Here is a 23,721-nt window from a genome sequence, read left to right as displayed (position 1 = left end):
CCCAGCCCCTCTCTCCCTAATGATCCTCGTAAATTTTGGAGACACAACAGGGGCTGACAGAGTGTCTGTAAATCCAGGGCGTTTGAAGGACCTGGGGTTAATGGCATCTCAGTGGCTTCAAATAAGTTTTTAAAGAGAAATTGAAAGAGGGCTTTAAATATTTAACAGACAAACACATCAGCTTATCGTGTGTGTGTGTACGACTTTTGGGAGGGGTTGGGGGCTACCAGATATTGAGTAAATTTGCCTCCTGGCTCTGTAATTCCAGAATACAATTTGCAAATAATCTTTTAAAAAATAATCAAAGCAGTTTTGGATCAACAATGAGAAAGACATTTTGTAACAAGTTGCAACAAAAAGGGATACACTGATGTACTATCACCAGACAAAATCTTCCATCTCCAACAATTATATATTGCAAATGTGTTAAGTTTAATAAATAATTAAAATACTGTTTACTCATTGGTCAGTGATATTGCTTTTAAGTTTATTGAAAACTCATTCCTATTAGCAAGAGGAATGAGTCATTTCCTTCATGAGATCAATAAAGTATCTGTCTATCTAGTTAAGATTTCTAGTAAATGTAATAATTGAAGGGTGTAATTATCTCTCCAAAGACTTTGGGGTTTTATATTTGAAAACATAAGATTGGTTATAAATAGAAGACAATCTAATTTAATTTGAAGTGACTTAAATGTGTATTAAATTAGTTAATTTACCTTACTCCTTTATTGACACCTGCTGGCATGAATGAGGGCTCAATAAACATGGAAAGCTGCCAAATAATTTTAGTTTACAATGTTAAGTACACTGAAAAAAGCAGTGAGTATTACTGTTAGGAATAGAACAAGTAATTATCAGTGTAAATAAGGGTTGTCTGTCTTCATTAAAAGAAGAGTTCTTATCTCTGTGTAAGTCACCAGAATGAGAATGTCACCAGAAGTACAGAATGAGCTCTGGTTCAGGGGTTGAAATCGGATTGAATCATTAATGAGATAGAACACCTGTGTTGTTTTTTACCTCTTCCAAACATTGACAGTTTTTTGCTGAGGCTAGCAGACTGAGGATGGCTGTTCCCAAACTCTGGTTTGGGAACAAGGTAAGACACGAAAGAGGAAAATTGTAAAGTAAAAAAGGAGGAAAGTCTTCCTGAAAATAAACGTACTGCTCTGTTTGTTTATATTTATGATTTGTATTGAACAAACTTTTACAACACATATGGATTTCGATTAGTCTGAATCAGGTTAGCTACGTGCTCTGGGCGTGTGACTCCAGCAGCGAACCATTCTTACAGTGCAATCACAGCAGAAGACAATGACAATCGCAGCAAACTGGCTATGTGGCGGTGAGGTGAAGTCTTTTCATCTGAAAGAATCCCTTGGTTGCTGAGCTAGGTTGCACCCTTAAGAATGAAGCCATTTTCCAGGAAGAAGTAACATCGTCTGTTCTGAGCTTATCAGGTCCTTGCAGAGTTTAATCAGTTTCCCTGCAGCACAACATAGTAAGGATGTACCAGAAAAACGTCTGCAGTCCTGCAGAAATAAACATTCATGCCTTACTTTTGGTGGTCATAGTCTTGTTTGAATATAATGACCTTCTTCTCATTACATCCTAGAATGAACATGTGGTAAGTGAGCACCTCTCTTCACCTTCCTTGTCCGACCGACTCTGAGACTGCAATCACCCACGTCTGAGAGGGAAACCATGTAACAGGGTGTGAAAGATTTATGTGGGGAACATGCTGCTTAGTGCACATTTTGCTTTCAAAAGGTTGCAGGGACCAAGTCTGTGGACAGACAGCTAGAACATGAACCTCTGGAAGCGGAACAAAAGAGGTTATAAGAGGAGCAGATTCTACCATCTGTGTGCATATATAATTTTATTTCTTAATTGCTGTATTTTGTTATATAGTACAATATAGCCTTTGTGGGCCTTGGTGATTCCTTGGTGCTGACCACTTTCTCTGGTGACTGTTTCAGCAAGAAACAGCTTGTGGACTGACTTTCCAAGGTGATGGATAGTGATGGGTGTTCTATAGTGGGGTGTATTTCCTGCAGTTCAATGACAGCAACAGAGAACAAATGCGGAGGACCTTCATTGTGGGAATGGGAACGTATAAAGGGGTTACAGGCTGTGCAGGGGTATAGGAGGGGTTAATATTATAGTTTTAATATTACTTACTTCAGAAAGAAAGCAATCAAGGTTATGTGAAAAACAACCCCAGGATGTATCCCAGCAGCTTGTCCATTTACATCTCCACAATGCAGAGATGAGTGCGTTTCTGTAGGTCCATTTGTAAAATACAAGGATATTTCAAGAGGAAGCGTACTCACAAGTGGAATGCATTTGGCAGGCTTTGAAGTTTGGAGATAGTGCTCCTTAAAAGGACCTATAGTGTCGGGAAGGGCTAGGAAAGTGGAAATCTTTATGCAAATAAAAAAACAGGACCCCTTGTGGAGCCACATGTAGAGCAAACGGATCAATAATGGATGATGTCCCAATACAAAATATATCTTGATCCTTTTGTAGGTTTATATATGTCTGCTCTGGAATTTTTTAATGGATTTGATTGTATCCTTTTAAACCAACCTACTAAAACAACTGTGTCTCCTTAATGGCCTTCTACACAGGTGTGAGTGTAATGTGAAGGCTGTAACTAGAATAATACAAGCAGTCTGACATTCTCAGATATACTGTAAGCCTGGACCTTTTTCGTAGATATCCGTAGAACAATCACTGAAAATCAAAATATTGAAGTGAATGTAGATAGCTTTTATGCTGAATAATGAACACTCGCATTACAGTAGAGGCTCGGGAAAAAATGCTCAGGGTTCAAAAAGCAATCAGAAATTCAATAAAATGATTACTTAGTATGGCTTTTTCTGTTATTCCTTCCTGTTTCGTTTAGTGTGGCATGCTTTTGAAAAGCTATAAAACCATCTGACTGGTCATCTAATATGCCTCGGTCACATTAGTCCTAAACAGCATAATAATGTTTCGTGATGAGGTTAAGTCAAAAACACATGACAGAATCGGTACAGTCGCATATGTAAAAAATATGATTGTGTCCTCTTCAGCGAGGTCAGACTAGAACAGCTGCAATGTTAATGAGAGTCAGATATAGTTTGGCTGAATAGAGTGTGGTGAAGGGATACCAGGAATCACTCTCATTTTAGAAGCGCAACCTGTGTTTTTTAAAGAAAATTCAGTCCGGTGGAATCACACAGAAAATACCCCTGAGCACTGGGCAGGACAGAAAGGGAAGGCTGAACCTACAGTACTTTCACTGAGACAAGGACACACACAGACACGCACACTTCATTGTAATTAAGTAATAGCCACAAAGTCACGCATCAGAAGATGGTGCTGGGAGAGAAACTTCAAAGCGAGGCGGGAGCAGGGAGGCTGACTGTGAATAAATTTGTTTCTCAAGCGCCGGCCGCCAGTTTATCAGCCCCAGGCTAAGATTGTAGCTGTCCAGGGTCGACTGACCTCTTGTCGATTCTTTTTCAGAAAGCCTGCACTAACGAGAAAGAGAGGGGCAGGTGGATAGGTTGGGGGTGAGACATGAGGGAAAAAAAAGAGAAGAATGAAAGATGGCTACTGCCTGGGTTTACTGATGGTTTATCACTGGCCCTTTTTAGATCTGTGAACATGGAACGAACTAAACTCCCATATAAAAAGAACTTTCTCTTGCATATAATCCTTTCACATTACTACAACACATCCCAACATGGAGTTGTCATCTTTGTAGAATACCATAATCTGACCAGAAGTCTTGAACAGCAAGCTGTGTTCGATCAATGCTGTGTATTTTCAAAAGGCAGGGCCAAAGAACTTTCTAGATTCCTTCTTCCTAAATTCTCACTTGCCTAGTTGATTTGATTAACTAAAGCTGGGAAATTGACATTGGCAAACACCATGATTGAAATGAGGCTGTGAAAGAGGAACAGAATGCCAGACTTGAAAAATGGATTTGCCCATCAATCGTATAATTGAGGCCTATTTTAAAGCTTGCTTACAGCTTTCAAAAAAGCAGAATTTGAGGAACCCTTAAGCTGAGGGCTTTGGAATTGGTATAAATCCTGTACTAATTTGTGAGTTTCAGAACTGCTGTTATTCTGGTGTATTAGCTGGAATGTGACCAATTTGATATAATCAGAAAAAACAGTCACTTTGAGAGTTGTCTGATATATTTTCACCTGTTAAGAGCATTTTAGTCAAAAGTAAGGGAACAAATTCTTAATTAGCAAATTGAGGAGAGATGGCATGATGTTCAGTATGTTGTCAATGTTGGAAATGTACTCAAGTAAAACCTGTGAGCTGGAAAAAAATCCTAACAGTGATGTGAAGATCTGAAGATTGGAAGTGGGGTAAAAAAAAACAAACATAAAATCTCTTCTTTAATGTTGTGTTCCAAGTAAGAATAAAATAGCAGAATGGGCAACTAAAGACTGTTGAAGAAATCACAAGAGCAAAATAATATATTCTCTTCTTCATCTGAACCTGTTGTTCAGTGTTGTAGTAGAAATGTTGCTGACAGATTCATGAAGAAAGTGACCCACTCTCAGTCCCCATAGAATGGGCAGTGTAGTCTAGCCAGTCAACCTACTGTACCAGCAGCAGACCATCACCAGACTGCCTGTAGAAAATCCATATAAACTCCAAACAAAAAGCACCCTAGCCCAGAATCAAACCCAGGAGCCTAGTGTAGAGACATAGTAAGACGAAAACCCCACTACCTCGCTGCCAAGGTAAACAATACCTTAAGTTGGATGAATATTAAAAACAAATATCCAGTATTCCTATTCTAACAAGCACTAAAAAGGTGTTAGACACAGCTGGAAACAAATAATAAGTGGAAATGTACCAGAGAAGTATTAGAGAGAGGGACAGAATCACATATTTTCAGGCTGAACAGTTTATGAAATGTGTATATTATCTCTTCTTTGTACCTTTTATATTATCTGTATTAACTATACAAGCTTTATCCAACATCATCTTGCATAGTTGCTTCTTTTTGCTTGAAGAATCTGATTTGACCTTATTGGCCTTGCAGCACTGTACATTTGTCAGATTGGAGCTTGTTCTGCTTTTATTTGGAATGCAGGCAATGCGTGGTGATGGAAACCCCCAGAAAGGCCCGCATTCTTATACAGTAGAATATAACTATTGTTTGAAATTTTATCTAGAAACAGATGGACCTTGGCAAGATCCATTATTGAAAGGGCCTGTGTCAATTAAATGTAAATGTTTATGTTCTGTTGGAAACGAAAAGAAAACTCTCTCATGCGCGGTCTGCCACTCATCATTCTAACTCTTAAAAGGGTGAAGGTAATTATGCCAGCAGGGACTGCAGGCATCCACTTTCTCAGTGCATTACACACCCATCTTTAAAAATGAATATTCCGGTTTCCCCTGGATGAAAGTTTTATTGAACAACAAGACACAAGCCTTGATCTCTTTTACTTTTAGACTTTTAGCTAAGCGTGAGTGCTATACTGTCAGAACCCTTCAGAGAGAAAAAGTGCAGGAAAGTGAGGTTGAAAATATGCAGTCTTTTGTAGAAAGGAACTTTTAACAGTTCTCAGATTTAGATGTGATTTTTTTTATTATGTGTTGTCTTAAGGATGTGGTTGTGCTGTTGTTATTAAAGTCCTGACTTTAATATGCTAGAGTAACTGGTTAGTTTACTTCAAACCAGTAACCTGGTGAATCATCAATCCAGTGAAAGTACACTTTCAAGCACAACATAGCTAACGCACTCTTCTTCCCAAAAGCTTTCCTATGATATGTCTGTGAATGCTGTCAGGTGTTGTCAGTTAAACACAGAAAGTTTCTCCCATTATTTTAATACTACTCAATCATTTGTGATACTTCCCCCTGATATTCACTTCATCAATACTCTGCTAGGTTCTGCTTGTTTTTGAAACTTTTGTAAGAGCTATACACGCAACATTGTCTTTGGCTGTTAACTGGCTGAGAGCCAAGGAAGAAACAGCCTAGCAAGAAGATTAAAGGATTTTCGGGCCGTGGAGAGACTTTGGAAGATACAGTCCAGTACAACAAAGAAAATCAGAAACTGACAAATCTGCAATACCAATGATGGTTTTATATAGAAACTAGTTTGTCTTGCACACAAATTCCCAGAAATCAGCAATAAAATTCAGCCCAAAATACTTCAAGTATCCTTCAAGTGAAACTCTGTCATGTGTGCAAGTTATCTGTTTTTAGAATCACATACTGGCTTCTTCTTCTGACATTTTTTTTTTCCAGAAGAACACTATTGTTTTAAAAAAATCATGCATGCATTCTGAAACAGTCACGCCACACATGTATTTACACACACACACACACCCAGGGGGAGTGGGGTTTTAATGAGGCCCTTGGAGATCCCACTGGGTTGTCAGTCAAACCTGAGCTCCCTGACATTCAGCCGACAACATCAATGAGAGATTTTCCAGAAGAGAGCCTGTCAGCCTGCATGCGAGGAGAAGGGAGGGGAGCACAGGAGATACTGAGGGCTTGCGTGGCAGACAAACTGGAGAGTGCGATAGAAAGCAAGCATTAGAGAAAGGGCGAACAACAGATAGAGAGGGCGGACAAATACAAAAAGAAAAAATACCATGCGGAAGACTGTGCCGTACCAGTTTTATGTGCTCACGTCTTCAGCTATGAGCCATCAGTCCCCACCTGCCTTTTCACCTCCATATCATTTCTGAACAGGAGCAAAAGGATTCAGTGAGAGATTAAGATAAGACGCGGGTCTCTGTATAGAGTAAAATTAATTTAAGTTTTTGTCCAATAAACAAGGACAGAATGTTGAGCGTTAAGGACACGGTTCATTGAATTTCATAATTCAACAGATTAATTTCACACTGACACTTGTTAATTCACTGCACCTTCAAGCTCATTTCTAAAACAGGAAAACAAGCATATACACTATCGGACACAAACGGATATGGTTACAAAGAGTGATTGTGTGACTGTCATGCACTGAATAGTCATACGTTCAGTGAATACATATAAGAATAAAATATGTTCTTTCCACCAAGTACACTTTGCTTGGTTTAATACCTGAACAACCTGGTATTTCCTTCATTATTGCAGAGTGCACCTCGAGAATATCAGAACCCTTCCTTCATTTAAAAAAGTGAACAGACTTCTCAAATACATGAAATCTTGGAAGTTCTTGTTGGCTTTTTTTCCCATGTTGATTTATGCGGCTGGCATAAATGTTACTAAAGTAAGCAAAGACATGCGCTTGGATCTGGTTTTCTTTAACTAGACAGCTTCTGCTGGAAATTTCCTGATTTCAAATTCATAACAGCTTCCCTATCACATGTGTGTTTGTGGTGTTTGCAACACGCTCATGAAGGGACATCGGAAGAACTAGCATGGAGGATGTCTGAAGTTCTGGCACTATGGCAAATGTCTATATTTGACTTGAGAAACAGTTGCTCATGTGTCACAAGGAGGCAGGAGGCAGAGCAGTGAAAAGGTGTCAATTTCCTGCACAGGCTTTCTGACTACTGTAAATATTTCACATCCCTGGAGGCTGGTCCAGAGCACCAGAAACTGCACTAGCCTTTCTGAGGCCTAGATCCTCCAAGACAGGTAGAAATCAAGACCACTGAAACCTTCATAGAATGAATTAAAGAGAATTTGTATTCCCAAATTCAGAGTTATTTGCAAATGCCAGCACTACCCATCAGGATGATTCATAGCTGTCAGAGAGTTTGCTTTTTTTGGCAGGAGGCGGGTGGGGCGGAGTGTTTACCTTTGCAAAAAAAACTGATTCAGGATTCTGATTTCTTGGTGTCTGATAACAGAACTCCTTGTGTTTATTATTATCGAGTGTGATAAAAGCTTGCGACAAAAAAGAGAGTAATTTTTTAGATTTGTGTACTACACAGTATGATGATCCCCCATAGACATATATTAATGCAACTCTATATATAAGCCTAAAGAAGAACTACATACTTAAATACATACTGTATTTAAAGATACCATGGTAAAACTCGGGGCTGAATTTTGTGCAGAAAAAGTAGGGTAAGAAAAAACTGAAAGTGGCAGGTGATGCAATATTCATGGCCACAGTGGCACATATCCTCCTAATAGCAATGATTAGAGCGATGACTTTCTTCTGCAGCTTTTTTTCTCTTTACTTCTCAGGATTGGGCTGATATCGGTGGCAGGTTGTTATGGTGATGTGTTAGAAAAGATGTAGCTAATGAAAGACATCCCCTATCCTTCTGGCTTCCCTTTGATCTTCAGAGAGACGAACGTGATTAACCCCTCGCGCGCCGTTGTTCCTTGGCTCCGTTCAAATGGCAATGAGTCACAACCTAGCCGGGAGAAGGTGTGTGGGGAGGGGGGAGTATTGGGGGGGGCGGCCGGTGCTCTTTTGAGGATGCTCCTACTGAGTGCGCCCTTTGAAGAGGATCACATATTTTACCCTCCAAACGCCCGTGTCCCTGAGCTAAAGATGGGGAAGGGAAAAGATTCGGATTGCTTTGAAACAGGCCCCAACTCCATACATCATGAATTAAGGCTAGCTTCTCCCTTAACAAAGCACAACATGTGTATTTTTATAACTGCGGAGACTAAACAAAATCAGCACGGTTTCTGCTTTCTGACTTTATGTTAAAATCAGCTGCTGGGTCCGTATTTGCCTCCAGGTGTAGCCAAAGACAAACTGGGTTTCAGATGAAAATAACTGTGACCCCCTTACACCATTGAGCCTGTCACCCCACCTTTCCCCCTGCTGCACAGAGTACAGAAGAAGAAACCCAAGATCCAGGCTGGGTGGCATGCACAGTAAGACTGAGAGTACATGCATAGCCTCTGCTCTCCTAAGACCTTATTTTATTATTTCACATTCACCAATACACGATTTTTCATCCTTTATTTAACAAGAGAAGTATTTTAGAACAGTAGTCCCAAATCCTGGTCCTGGAGAAACTCTGATGGTTGTCTTACCAGCGAAGCTCTAAATCTCCAGTACTAATTGATGACTTAATTGATCTGCTTGGTTGGTTAGACTTTTATTTGTTTTGTTTTTTTGGTCACTCCTGAGTGTGAGAAATACCTTATTTTTGAATACCTTTTCAGACACAGGTGGGAATGACTCCATATCAGACACGCGCAAAGTGGGAATGCTCCATATCAGACATGCCTACTCTGGGAGTGGTCCTATATCTGACACACTCACTGTGGGCATGTGACTGTATCAGACACGCCCACAGTAGGGTTGGCACTGTATCACACATACGGACATTCAGAGTTTCTGTCTCCTGCAGTCCAGTTGGTTACATTTTGCGTAATACACCTGAATCAGGGCATTCCTGCAACTTTGCAAAGGGCACAGGGTTGAAGTAAAGTACAGATTCTATTTAAAAAAAGTTCCAAATATGCCTCAAGTAGAAAACACAGGAGTCCATTTTTACAGTAAATACTTTTTTATTTACAAAAGCTTTTAGGTTAGGGGTCGAGAGCCACCTTGCTGAAGCAGATAACCTGGTTCATTTTACGAAAAGGTTGAATGAGATGATTGGATCTATTAGTTACTATCAGCCAAACATGATAGAATGTCTGAACAGACTCCTGTTGTTTGCACCCTTTCTTATGTTCTTATAAATCAATTGACAATCAAGACAAATCAGAAACAATGATATTATTCCCAAGGCACATTTTGTAAGGGTATGAGGTGCTACCGCGTCATTGTGGCTAAACAGCCTGCTCAATCACTATGGTTTTCTCTTGATTCAGCAGGTGAAGTAATTTCCCAACTTACCTACTGTGCATTGGATCTGTTAATAATAATAATAATAATAATAATAATAATAATAATAATATGCATAAAACTGCACCTCAAAGAGCTTTACTGTAGGTGTAGAAAAGGTTAAAAAAGTCATTCTTAAAGAGTATCTGCTTTTGCATCAGGTTTTACTGGAAGACACAACAGCAGCATCCTACACAAAATTCAACCCTTTTAACCACTACTCTGTGCTATTGCCCTAAATTTTAAATACCAAAATTGACACAGCAGAGGTCTATAACAAGTATCACTGTCAACAGTACTTCGTTTACACTGAGCATCCAAGGATCACCTCCTTTTATTGGTGATCACCTGTAGACTTTCCAAACATTGGAGAGTGAAATCAGGTGATTTACAGGAAACAAACCACTGTTCTATTAACATCATTGACATTGTTGTAGAGTCACATTGTCACCTACTGATGCAATAAAGTGGTTAAAAACGTGTTAGTTGCTGACCTCAGCAGCTATAATCACTTGCCCTTGCGTTAATCTACATCCACAAGAGGGGAAGTCTTCTTAGAACTACCAGCTCTACTAAGAGCAATGGCAGATGAATATTATTGTAAATGTCTCTGGTCACTGAGTCATTTTGAAAGGTAATTCTGAAAAAAAAAACACAAGTCAAAATGTAGCTGATTAATGCTAGAAGTAAAGGAATACTGACTAAAATGTGATATTTCACTTTATAGTAAAAAGGTTAGTACAAGTGCCTTTTGTGTCAAGGCTGAAAAAATAATACCGACACAGACCATTATATAAGGATGTGTTAAGTGGCTCTGGGAAGGATCCAGAAGTATTTTTAATTCATTTAAATTGCGGTGTTATTCTGTGTCACAATATACGTATCGAAAGCTTTGTGAAACTAGTATTTAGATTTTATTGATGTCCGACACAACATACATGAAATTATAACTGTTCTACAACAGTGGAAGTTTCCTTAAATTCTATTTCTGCTGTAAGGGGGGGGTGAGTGTTGAGGACCCTGTCCTTGTACAAATTAGGTTGTATTGGCCCTAGTGAGGATGAGGGTTAACGAATACCAGCTTAAGGGGTTATTTTTTCAAGAGATCGGGATCGGGATCTGCTGTTATGTTTAGTTGCTGTAGGAAGAGGAAATTGGGAGCAAAATCCCCCATTTTGGAAAAGCAAGAAGTCAACATGTCAATAATTTATCTTTCATATAATTTAATATATCAGGGTCTGAATAATTCATCCCCCTCAGCACAGCTCCTGCTGCCTTGGCCTTCATATTTATTTCAATTGCAGAGCGACAGGATTGAATTATACACAGCAAAAATCGTGGCGCATTAAACATGGAACATTTCTGTCTTGGAAGGAATAATAATTGCAATGTGATTATTATTATTTCACTAGTCAAACAAGGAAATTTTCATGTAACCTATGACACCTACTACCTGTCTTGGATAAAAATAAAAGTGAAGCTGGGGAAGAGAGACTTTACAAACTGCATGAACTGCCTTTGTGTGAACAGTGCCTCCTGTCATGTCAGCAGTTCTTTCTTATGGCAATAATAAAGAATTTCCCAGTCAAGAGATGGTTTCTAGCCAAAGAAACGTACTGCTCGAATGCAATTACTAGTGAGCACACTGTGTGTTAAACGCTCTTGATGTCAGTCATCAGCACAGACATTACCTGGCTTGACACACTGACTCAGTGACAAAGCTTACCTTCGAACTGGGATTCCCACTGTGCCACCTTGTCTCCTTTTTTCCTTACTCATGAACCCATACAGACCTGAGGTCAGAACGTGGTTAAAATAGCATCATATTTAGATATACTTCTTTGGCAGATGAGGGCAAATTGATCATTGATAAAAAAGCACCTGGTTGTTTTTTTTTTTTATTTATTTTGGTACTTACCTATTGCATATCCCAAAGAATGCATATCTTTGTGATTTGTGCAGGCGTCATTACTTGCCGTGCTATAAATTCTACAATAAATTGCTTGTAATAGGCTTCAAAGAGACAGCTGTGAACCAGAGCGTCCTACAGTCTTGAAGGGACAGGTTCAGTGACAGCACATGGTTAACTGGACCTGGGTTCAGTGTGCTGTGGATTGCATTTGCAGAACTAGACTGTGCCAGCAGAAGCTCTTTCCTCTGTCATAGACACACAGGTTAAAAAAAAAAGCAGCTTGCCAGGCAGTATGGATTCCCAGCAGACCTGCATGTATATGTCTTCAGTGCTCCCAGCTCAGCATAATCAAGGTGATTTCATAAAGCGATAGTATGGGGACAATTGCACATTTTGCTTCTGGTCAGCAGTGTGAAGCACAGGGTATGGTTCCAGACTTCTATCTGGAAGGCTGTGAGCTCAAATTGCAGGTGGGAACCTGTCATTGTATCCTTGAACATACTTCTTTCCCCGACTTTTTCTCTACTAAACACACTAAACGAGTGCAAGATATAAGTTGCTTCCAATAAAAGCGTCATCTGAATGTATACATGCAAATGATGAAAATGAGAGAAATCAAAAAAGGGAAATTCAAACACTTACCTTCTTGTTTCTACAAATCTTGTCTGCTAAGTGTGCTTCCCACCTCCTCCTGTTTTTTTCTAGGCAGTGCATGTCTCACTCTGCAGCCAGCAGGCCTTGTCTAAGTGGGAGGGCCAGAGATCACACCTATTGAGAGGGGATTTCGTCACAAAGCCCTGGCTAAAGCCCCAATAACAAACCTGCTTATCCATGCTGATACACAGCTCTCCTATTCTGCCAATCCCCTATTGTTCTGATGCGCTAACATGCAATTAACGTGGCAGTGTGTAATTAAGACTCATTTCATACCCTGTCATTATGACACAGCTTTTGGCAGCTGGCAAACCTCGGGGAGGGCCAGTATCGGATTTGAAATACCAGGAGTCCCAGGTAGAAAATACACAAGGGAGAAGAGGGCCCTACAGACTGATCTCCCCAACTACAGAGAAATAACCTGCAAATTACTCATCTATCTAGCTGACCCTTTTATCCCAAGCAGTTTACATTATTCCCACTGATACAGCTGAGGATTTTACTGGGGCAACCTGGGTGACACACTATGCTCAAGGGTACAACAGGAGCGTCTCACCTGGGATCTGAACCCACAGCCTTCCAGTTCGAAATCCGGACTGCTGCCCACTGCTCTACGCTGTTCTCCTGCAATCACGAGACTTTAATTCCACGACTGTAGTCTCTGTCTCTTAGAGACTGTATTCTCATTCCAACGAGATTAAATCACTGGGATTTTGAATTCTTTTAGTCGTGTGGTTCTTAAAAGTCTAAACTGAAATGATGTCTTTAATTACAGGACATACTCGCACCTTCATTTCACTGGGTCTGTAGACATTGCCGCTGTTCTTGAAGTCAAGGAGCTAGAAAGCAATGCATCTTCTAAGCATTACACATTAGTTACATTTTACTGTAGGAAAAACAAAACATGGTGTCTTTGTACCTTTTTAATTAATCCCACAGAAAGTGCAGGTCTGGCGCAGAAACGCTATCCAATCGGCCGGGCTTGTTTCCACCACCAATAGGAGCCTGGAATGAAATGATACAGACCTGGCGGGACTGTGACAGCGCAGCTGCGTGAACTGTTACTGAATGGGACGCAGTACCCTTTGGGAGAGGCAGTCATCAGTCTTTTCAGTTTTCCATCTGATAGGCTGTGCAAGGGAGTTCGGGGAGCACGTCTGATACCGAAACTTCTGTGTGGATAAAAACAAACATCTGGATTAAATGAAAACTTCAACCCATCTGTTTATTTCACAAATCCCAATATCAGTAACTGATAGAGGTTTTCTCATTAAAAGGACCTGGACACCTCTGGCCAGTATTTGTATCACAAAGTGGCATGGTATGAGCAAGTGGGGCAAGAGTTTTTGATTTAAATTGGACTTAACATCAGCTTTCTAGGTGGATGAGATATCCTCTCAAAACTATAAAAAATCACAACCATTTTAATGCTGTCCCACCCTCGTGTTCTTCCTAAAATTTAAAAAATGACCCTTTTTTAACCTGTGCCCTAACCATAAAATGTACTGAAATGACATATTTACTTTTGGTCCTCCTCTGTGGTGAGCAGTCTGAAACTGTGGGCCACAGGTCTGCAGATTTTGCAGAATTATTTCAGCAACATAACTATATAAATAAATATCTGGTGAGCTAAGCTAATAACGAGCTGAATCCAGTACCTGAGACCTGAGGTGGAATGAAATGCAGAAGACCACACAGCCTTCAGAGACTGGAGTTGCCGGCAGCTGCTGTACAGTATGCTAGATGTCTTTGCTTTCAGATTTTAGCTTTGATCAATCAGCTTGCCCTCATCCTGCCTTCGCTCCGCTGTGTATTAATGAAGTGCAAGGGAGAAAAAAAAAGCTGGGTCACATGTTTGTTTCCATTCCACGATCTAGAAGGAATCTATATTTTTAAGATTCGACGTTCCAACGTGACCATGGAACAAAACAAAAAAAAGAGAAATGACCTCACATGTCTCCATTACGCACAAGTTAACTTAACTTTCGTGGATGATCAAAACAGATTATGTTGAAAGTCTACATGAAACTGAAGAAGATCACAGGCAGGCTCCCTGCAATTCAGAAAATCCTACATCTGGGCTACATGTTTTAATCTTTATTTAATAGTATCAAGACATCACAAGTGACCAGTGATGTTAAGTGATCAGTTAAGATATAAAAATAATTCTCTCCCTATCAAAAACCCACAAGGAAGCTGTTTATGGTACACTATGCTGGAAAGTGTTGATGAATTAAGCATCGGTTAAGCAATTTACAACATTCTAAACACATTTATAAACACATTTATAATATTTATTTCAGTTGAGAGCACACGCACTTCTGCCAAAAACGAAAGCGCTAGGAAAATAAACATTAAAGTACAAAGTATATAATTCTTAAGCTTTTTTTTATATATACACACGATTAGTGTTTAATTTTTTTAAACACACGTTGGTCTGCAGTGTATATATGCTGCAATATGGGATAAGATTTTAAAAAGTCTAACAAGTTTGCGAGATGAAATGCGTGTATTCCAAATTTAAAACCAGTTGAACCTTAAAGCTTGATTTTGACAACTGCACCGTATTGGAACAGTTGGAAGCAGACCACTATTGTGTTGGAGACATCGGGGCTGTTGTAATGTGTCAGCTAAATATTTCACCCTTATGTGAAAGAGACGGGAAAACTGACCCCCGCAGAGGGACAAATGAAGTTCCCGCCTCTCGCGTGCTGAAGCACAGTTATACAGTTACAGAGCTTCATTCCTCGTTTTTTATATATCGCATTTTTAATATTTAAATTAGAAAAACAATGTGGACGTCTTTGTTCTAAAGGGAGCATGTTATGAATTGCCATTTTATTTCTGTGAAACGCAAAGCGATGTTCCTGCGAGCATTTAACAAACATTTGATTGTAAAATTACACGTGTGCATTTTTTTTTGTTCATCGTTAAGTCATCAAGATGAAAACAAGTTTCAGTCGTTTTTCATTTTAAAATATCGTGATTTTAGTTATCAATTTAATAATTGCTTTTGATATTGGGGCAATTAGAATTGGTAACTATAGGCTATTTCGTTCTATACATTTTCATCTCCACTGCTCTGGCAAACGGTTGTACACTTCTATAAACGGTAATATTAATAATATCAGACTTATTTCATTTTTGTCACATTTTGCGTAACAAAGTAGAATCATCTACAGAGGTTCGTAATTTACATTATCCTTTTAACTGCTAATACTGTATGCAGCACACCTATGCGCAAGTCCTTAACGACAGTAGCCCGGCTTTACAAACCTTTACAGAAATAATATAAATCTGACCCACATGTTTATATAGAAACGCTCCAATTCTATGCAGTGAGTACTTTAGGGACATTTCTATAGAGACTTTAAGATCACTTTCGTAAGGAGAAATGCCTCCGTACTTTTGCAAATCACGATAAAGTTGCCTTCCTGGGAGGTGAACATTGCTATTGCCAGACCTCGGGAGCCTCAATTCAAACTCACTTCACTGGCTATACTTCCCGGACTGTGGGATGCTGTGAGTACGGAATATTTGTTAACAGGGTTCTGTCCACCAAGAGCTCTTTTTTTCAAGTGCCCAATGACAGCATCCCGGATTAGATTTGCTGTTCCCAAAAGTTGACCGTGAACACATGTGGGCCCTGGCCAATTCCCCGCTCTCGCTCCGATAAAGTACCGTTCGATTTGGCTGCGCTCGAGTCAAACTACGCGACTCTAGCGATTAAATACTTAACTTGCTCCCCCCACTCCCCACTGTTCGAGCCGGGCTCCTTTAAGGATACTCCCCGTCAGGCGCTAGTGAATGAAGTGTCGGTTTTCATCGCAAACTCCTCCTCTGCGTTTTAATCAAGCCTCTCTTCCTTCCAGTTCAGCGAGCAAACTAGCATAGTTGCACATTCCTCGTCACTCGATGTAGAAAGAATTGCAAGAGCTGTTTTTTTCCCCCCAAACCATGCAGGATTCTCAATAGCGATAATACGTTACGATGTATCTGCATTGTACACGTTGTATTCAACAATGAACTGCAACTAAACCAGGACGGGATTTATAAGCATTACAAAAAAATGTTTTTTTAATCTCCCGTCCGACAGGAATTCCCAGGAAACTTTGTCGCCGAAACTTTCTAGCAAAGTTAAATGCGTTTTGTTTTCTTCATGTAGCTGCAGTGCAAAACATTTGAGGAACAGACTCCCGAAAGTTGATTTTTTTTTCCTCTCGCTGAGCGAGAATAGGCTAATATTTACGTATGGATCTTAAGGGATGATTTTTAAGGGGTACTTTTTTTTCTTTTTTCTTCAGTTTTGTTCGTTTTTGTTTTGTATCTACCTCTGAAATTCAGCAGGTAAAGGGGGTCGAAGCCGCACTGTTCAACCCTCGCTCGGACGGAGCGGTAGAAAAACAACACAGCAGAGCTTGCCACTGCAAATCTGGGTGTCTTTTTGTTTTTACCTTTTTGAACTTTAAAACCTGTTTATGTGGATTATATGAAAATATCTTCCGATTTTTAACGATGGAAAGTGGAGCGATTCCCAGAATGTATTTTAACGCGAAGATTTGAAACCGTGGGAACAGAATAAAGGCAAAGTTTATGAGAAACAAGCGAAAGCGCGCTACTGCAAGATTCTGCTTGTTTCCACGACGCGAAGACGGGGATATTACAAATCATTTGAAACATATTTTTATTTTCAAGGGGATTAAGAGAATCTTAGTGACTTACAAAAATGCCACAGCTGAACGGCGGCGGAGGAGATGATTTGGGGGCTAACGATGAGATGATCTCCTTCAAAGACGAGGGAGAGCAAGAGGAGAAAATTTCCGAAAATGTATCTGCCGAGAGAGATCTGGACGATGTTAAGTCGTCCCTCGTAAACGAGTCGGAAAATAACAGCAGTTCCTCAGACTCTGAGGTAAGTATGAATATAGGGACAATTTTTCGTGCTATTTCGCCGTAACCAGCGTTTGAAGTTAACAAAATACTCTGAAACTTTAAACTAGTTACATGTTTTTTTTTCTTGTCTGCTTGTTTCTGTGTTAGCAAGCGGAGAGGCGTCCCCAGCCAAGGCAAGACTCGGAAAGTTACGAGAAACCCCGAGATTACTTTACCGAAGGTAACCATTCACACAAGTTGTTGCCGTTTTAATGCAGTGTTTTCTGAAAAACTTTTAAGCCTGTGTCTCACAATGCTGTTCGTTCTCTCCCTCTTTGCCTTCGGTGCTGTTTTCCCAAAAGCCTTAAGAAGACAGCAAGATGGAGGCTTTTTTAAGAGCCCCTCTTATCCTGGATATCCGTTTCTAATGATCCCAGATCTTACGAACCCCTACCTATCCAACGGGTCCCTGTCTCCCAGTGCGAGAACGGTGAGTGCCATCATCAGTCTTTTACATTGTATTTCTGTACCTACTGCACGCTATAGTATAATGAGTAAGTCGTTCTTCAGCCCCTGTCAGTGCGGTCCAGACACGCGTTTACAAAAAAAAAAAACTTTGCCCTTCTTTGCCAGAGCAGAGCGCCATATTCCCTTTGAGTGGTCTCTTAAGGAGCAACCAGTGCTTTGCTCATTTCGGGATGTCCTTTCAAAAGCCAATACAATAAACGCAGAGGCCTTATACGTTACAAAACGGCCCTATATACAAACTTTCCTCGTGTTTAATCTTGGTTTCTCGTCTGGTGTTTATGCGGTGTGGTGAAGGGTTCATCTGCGGGTATTGTTAAGATGGGGAGAGAAACTTTGTGGCGAGACGTTTGCAGTTGCAAGTTTTGCAACTTTTCCTCCTTCCTGAGAACGGGACGGAAGTCCTGTTTTGTTGAAGAGTTTTCGGACGCAAGCACAAAAGATTGTGAAGTGTAGCGAGGGACGGAGGACAGATGCAGAGTTTTTAACTTAGGCAAAATGTGTCGTCTTTGTTTTGTATTTTGCCCGGTCCCGGTGGAACTGAGGGGAAGGTCATAGTTAAGCAGCAAAATGTGTAAGTCGGGAAGGGGAATCTCAACTGGCGTATTAGTAAGCTTAATCGTACATTTTATTGTGGGCTTTTGCGATACCTGCTATAAATATTGGACTCCCGAGATTTGAGTCTCCTCCTGTAACACAGTATTAATTGCGTATTATGATAACAACGGGGCCACTAACCCGACACTTGAGCTGGAAAGAAGCCCAGACAGTGGCGATTTATCTAGCCTTTTGTAGTAAGTTGCATTCTGTCACGAAACGCAACAACAGGGGTAGAAATTCCGCGCGCAGAACTGCCCAAAATGTCGTTTAAGTGTCAGTTTTGAGAGCTCCATTAACAAAATAAAACAATGTTAAAGTTCGCAGCAACAGAGGTTACAAAGGTTCTCCTGTTGGAGAAGGATCATTTCGTTGTATGTCGCGTGTAATAACATATGTGCCGTAACGTGGTATATAGACTGCTTTATTCTCCAAGCTTCGGAAACTATCAGTCATGAGTAAGCTTATATCGCCATGAAACCCAGACAAGGTTGTTATTGTTAGCTAATTAAAGTGCGATTAATTTCGGTGGGGGTTTTGGAGACTCGCGAGTTAAAAGCTATTACACGGAGTGGTGCTGTGGTTTCAATCAAATGTCTCCTTGACAGCAGCACTTGGGAGAAGTACAATACTGCGAACTGTTAGCGTGGCTGTGTCAGAAGCCCAACTGCAGTTGTCTGGAGTTCTTACTATTCAACTACTCGCTACGCGTACGAAATGAATCGGAATAGGGTAGTTAACCCTAAATCGCGGAAAACTAAATTACTTTTGGATAGGTCTTGCTGCAAGCGTCAATTCCATCAGTACTTTGTTTCAAAACTAGTCATGTGCATATTGGAGGGATTGTCTGCTGCTTCAAAAATGAAGAAACCTCATACGCGGTTGAACTTTAAAAGCTTTTCCTGAATTGAACGACGTTAGTAGGCTAGTTTACATATATATAAAGTGCTTTTGAGATATAGATAAGAAGCTATATTATTTCTCAAGGGTCAAGAGTCTTCTTAATTGCGTTGTGATTAAATAGGCCTACATAATGAATGACGGTAGAGAACAATGTAGAACAAATGTTCCAGTGTAAATTAGTCAAAGCAAAAACTCCCCTCAAACACCGTCATTTTCTATCCATCTTTAACCATTTTCCATAGCGATAAAGTAGGTTGTTGCAAAATGTCCCAGATTTCTGAATGAAGAGTGATGTATGCTTTAATACAAATTATTTTGGGGAGCATTTAAACCTTCACAAGAACATTTCTGGTGCATTTGTTGTGGTTTGACTGCTTGGGCATTCAAAACCACTGCAATGATCCCTTCAATATTTAACTTGCAGGCAACGCGTAGTGATGTGGGCCAGTCCTGGGCTGAGTTACAGGTTTCTGGGTATGCGAGTGGGAGAGGTCATCACCCCTTTTAGACTTAACGTCAGACCTCAGGATTAATTGAATTGGGTTAAAAAGGGAGTGCGGACGTTCTTGTAAACTATGAGGCAGGCAGAGAAATGAGATTTAGATTTTTATTCAGACAAATACGCATTAGTAAATCATACCAGCACAGCATGGCTGAGCTTGCACTGCAGTCACTGTACTATAGCCTACAAGGCATGATTCTTGCAGAATCGAGCCAGTCACAGTATTTTAGTTTTTTTTTTTTAACTTGACAGCACTAAAAACTTTTAGGCTTGGTCTGAGGTAAAAAAATCGAATTGTTGCATATTTTAGTAAAATTCCTTAATGCAATTTGCCTGTTTAAATTTAACAATCTTTTATTGTTTGGAACAGGTGGTCACTTTTTAATTCCAGCTAACATGTTCCTATTTGGTTTTTGCCCTTCCTCATCCCTATCATGGCCTCTTCCCTCTGCTAAAAACAAATAATTTGATCAAAACCAGACAAGTGATAAAGAGTCCAGTGCTGGATAGCCCCCCCTCCCCCCCCCCCCCTTTAACTGGTCTCTCCCAGTTTTCCATATCAACTATCCCTCCCTCTATTCACTCAGAAAAGCGTTAGTTGACTATTGTTATTCTGAGCAGGCTCTTGATGACTTCATTGGAGGTCCCCATTGGCGCTCATTAACCTAATGGCTGCTCCCATTCAGAAGGTGCATACCTGTGTGTGCTAGCGCAGGAGCAGAGTGTCGGTAGCCAGTAGCCCTTTTCGAACATTTGTGTGCAGAATTCCTTGCCTAACATTCTGAGCTGTCTTTAGCGCTTTTGTCCTTTATGTTCTCCCCATTACAAGATAGAGGCACCCAGACACTAAACAGGAGATAGTAGTCCAGGTGGGTAGCTGCGTCGGCATGCGTAGGCTGCAAAGGAACAAGTAATAGGTTTATTCCAAGCTGAAAAAAGGAAGAAAGAAAACCCAACGTTTTGGCTTCTTCAGGTGTGAACTAAACAGGAGAGTTTCCTTGGGCAATCTTGACTTTTTAAAAAACTACCGGTATACAAAAGCAGCTAAGAAAGTATATGAATCCATTGCATATCATAGTTATTGATGCGATTTTACTTTCAGCTGAAAGGTTAAATTGGAAGTACAGATTTTGGATGCCATTGAATGTTTCCTTAGACAGTGGGGGCAGAGAGAAGATGATTTGTCAGTGGGCTATCTGTTTGACAGAGATGTACGGTATACTGGCAGTGTTTACTTCTTGCATCTTTATTATGTCTTGCAAGCATTTTTGTGCTTTGCTAGAAAACAGTTTTGCATACCTTTACTTAAACCGACCCATGTCACGTTGTCTGAGCTCAACAGGTTGTCTTTGTGCAGATTGACTGTATACTCCTTTTATAAGTTTCAGGCTTTCACGAGTTCTCAGTCTTTCAGCCCTACTTTTCGGCCCTCCTTTACTTCAGAGCTCTCTGATCTGCAGCGTCTAGAAAGTCTTTACATGCATTCGGTTTTGAATAAATTGTGCTCTAACCTCCTAGCCTCCCGTTGCATCTCAGAGCTTCACATGGAAAGCATCATACCATGTTTAGTAGTTATTTTCTTTCTTTTATGGAGGAGAAGAACAAAATACTGGTGACCGAAAGCATGACCCTACTGTGTTGTTTAACGACCGCTGTCATGATGGAACGTCATAGACACCCCACCACTGCCCCTCTGCTGTTAGCTCTGGAAAGGGAAATAAAAAGCAGCAATGGAGAAATCTTTGACTACTTAGATTTTATGGAAAATGGAAACAGATGGCGGTGCCGTCCAGGGAAGGGTGATGAAAACATTCGATCCCTCTCAAGTGTCTCAAACAGGCTCATTTAGCATTTTCCAGACCACAAAAATAGGAAAACGGGGATGTTCCTTGAGTTAGACCCGTCAATCAGCACGCCCTGTTAGAAAACATAGGAGGACAATGGCTGGCTGATCGGGTTATTTACAGAACGAGGCCTAAGCCACCATTGCGTACTGGCCAGCAGCTCGCTGTGTAGGGCTGGAGCTCCAGGGTCTCTTTGTAGCAGAAGAGGGAAGGGAAAAATGTTGCTTCACTGGAGTTAAGAAGTTCTTAAAAACTCCCTTAAGATCTGCTCTAAACAGAAAAAATCATCAAGCTTTTTGAAGAAACTCTGATCTCCGTGAGCAAATTAAAAAGTTAAAATTTGCTTATTTGAATACTTGTGTATATTTTGTTTTCCACTGGCTTTAAAACTGCTCTTTAAAGCTGCAGCTTTTGCACAGCAAATCAAATAAAAATGTTAATTACTGCATGTTTTCTAGATTTATGTTGGTACTCAGTCAGATGGCTGCCGAGGTTTTCCTCGGTTGTTGGCCCTGATTTTTATGGAAGGACCAGTGATTTAAACGATGTGACACAAAAGATTTGCTAGTACTGCCTTGGATGCAGTTTCTTTCCCCGATAGCTGCATTTGAATCACTGGTGAAAACTATGAGAAGAGTCCCTGTCATTATCAATCAACATATGTATTATATGCAGCACTTGAAGTTCTAAGCCGTGGTCTTCAAGAAATATCCTTGATTAGAATGATCAATATTATATATTACGAATGCAAACGGTGGGGTTTGAATTTTGCTCTGGGGTTAAATCAAAACATCTTAGGATCTTCATTTAGGTCTTTAGGCCTCTGGATGATCTGACTTTGGAAGAGTTGTGGTGCTTGCTCAACAGCTTGGCTATATGATTTGAGTGAGAGGCCTTGAGAAATGCTCAAGCCAACTGGAGGGGTATTGGGTATTTATTGGGGCCTGCTGGCAAGTCTGCCTGATCCTTCTGTTCTGAGTGGAGTCGTGAACCCAGCAGAGAGTACTGTATGAACTGTACTTGGTCATAGACGCCTTTATCTTAAGTGTAGCAATGTGCAGGCCTTACATGTTTGTGCTGAGATATTTCTCATTCATACTCAAGGTTTCGGATGTGGAGTCGTGCCGTCTCTCCAGGACGCTGAAAGGAAAGAGTAAATACCTCGGCCGATAGTAGTAGTCTTTTGTTCCGCTTTCGAAAGATTGAAGGCTGTAAAGATCTGCAAATACGTCTGTTCATTTTCTATCATTCCTTTAAACCTCTTTTGATTGATATGATTTAAAAATCAAGAGGGAAGGATGGAAGGGGCCAGTCTGTGTAACAGAAAAGCTTTACATTGTCACTTTGCGAGCCTTATAAGAATGTCTGCACCGGATTGGCAGATTTTGAGCTTTTATAAAAGCCTTCTGTGAGGCAGCATTGTGTGTGTATATAGGCGCCAGTTTCCTTTCTAGGCTGTTTCTGTGTTTTGCATGTAACTCTAACCTTGGTTTATGGTTCGTGGTTGGAGAAAAAGATTCTTTTCACTCCCTAAGGTGCCCTTTACCGGCTCTTTGGGAGAGAGCTGTAGGTACCACCCTCTTTTTGCTTTTCATCAAACTGGGCTTAAAAAAATTGAAATAACAAGAACGAAATATACCTCAAAATGAGCTGGATCTGCTCTCAAACAGGGCTTAACTCGTTGAAGATTACTCATGACTGGGATTGTGAGTGCATAAGTCCCTGTTACAAACCCTAATGGTAGTTTCACAAATGTTTTGACCTACAATTTTTCCATTCATGCAATTCAGTTCAATTAATGCTGTGGGATTAAATGTATTTGAGGCACGTTAATGCACCCAGACAGACGTCAAGATGTGGATTTTGTTTTCTTGTGTTGGCGTCCCTCTTGAAGAGTGTACCTTGCATAAAACACACAGAATTGGCACTCGAAACTAATTGTGACGAAACGCTTGATGTCTAAAATAGACGTCATCTGTTCCACAAGTGTCTAGTTGCTAGCCTACCTTAAAGAATGTTAATTTTCTATTCCTCTGTATATTTTCTTCATTTGTCTCATGACAAAAACACACTTAAATAGTATTAAAAGGAATATTTTTTTATACTAATTAAGCCAGTAGAGGTAATG

The 23,721-nt window shown here is 40.3% G+C and overlaps 1 protein-coding gene and 1 long non-coding RNA gene across 7 annotated transcripts in view; one reads left to right on the top strand and one right to left on the bottom strand.

Moving 5' to 3' along the window:
- Positions 1–9,435: 9,435 nt before the first annotated feature.
- On the bottom strand, positions 9,436–14,418 carry LOC148674220 (uncharacterized). 4 transcript variants are annotated; one of them, XR_015935276.1, is made up of 6 exons: positions 14,009–14,418; positions 13,433–13,522; positions 13,270–13,355; positions 12,907–13,189; positions 12,339–12,464; positions 9,436–10,424 (listed from the first exon to the last, which is right to left on the bottom strand). It is a non-coding gene; the product is annotated as an uncharacterized LOC148674220 (long non-coding RNA). The 4 variants fall into 4 exon arrangements; XR_015935278.1 differs by having other exon boundaries at positions 12,339–12,438; XR_015935275.1 differs by having other exon boundaries at positions 12,907–12,974.
- A 1,790-nt stretch (positions 14,419–16,208) lies between these two features.
- tcf7l1a (transcription factor 7 like 1a) overlaps positions 16,209–23,721 on the top strand; it is a 64,284-nt gene continuing 56,771 nt past the window's right edge. For 2 of the 3 annotated variants that reach the window (XM_088624166.1, XM_088624165.1), the window contains exons 1-3: positions 16,210–17,262; positions 17,391–17,463; positions 17,585–17,712. In XM_088624166.1, coding sequence (XP_088480292.1) covers positions 17,077–17,262; positions 17,391–17,463; positions 17,585–17,712 — 387 coding nt within the window. In that variant the 5' untranslated portion in view covers positions 16,210–17,076. Of the gene's footprint in view, positions 17,263–17,390; positions 17,464–17,584; positions 17,713–23,721 lie in introns of all 3 variants that reach the window. The other variant, XM_088624168.1, reaches the window with a different exon arrangement.

The sequence above is a fragment of the Lepisosteus platostomus genome, chromosome 3 (genome assembly GCF_059453375.1).
Source record: "Lepisosteus platostomus isolate fLepPlt1 chromosome 3, fLepPlt1.hap1, whole genome shotgun sequence".
Taxonomy (NCBI): Eukaryota; Metazoa; Chordata; class Actinopteri; order Semionotiformes; family Lepisosteidae; genus Lepisosteus; species Lepisosteus platostomus.
Note: the sequence above shows the minus strand (reverse complement) of the source record. Positions and strands in the feature narration are given on the sequence as shown.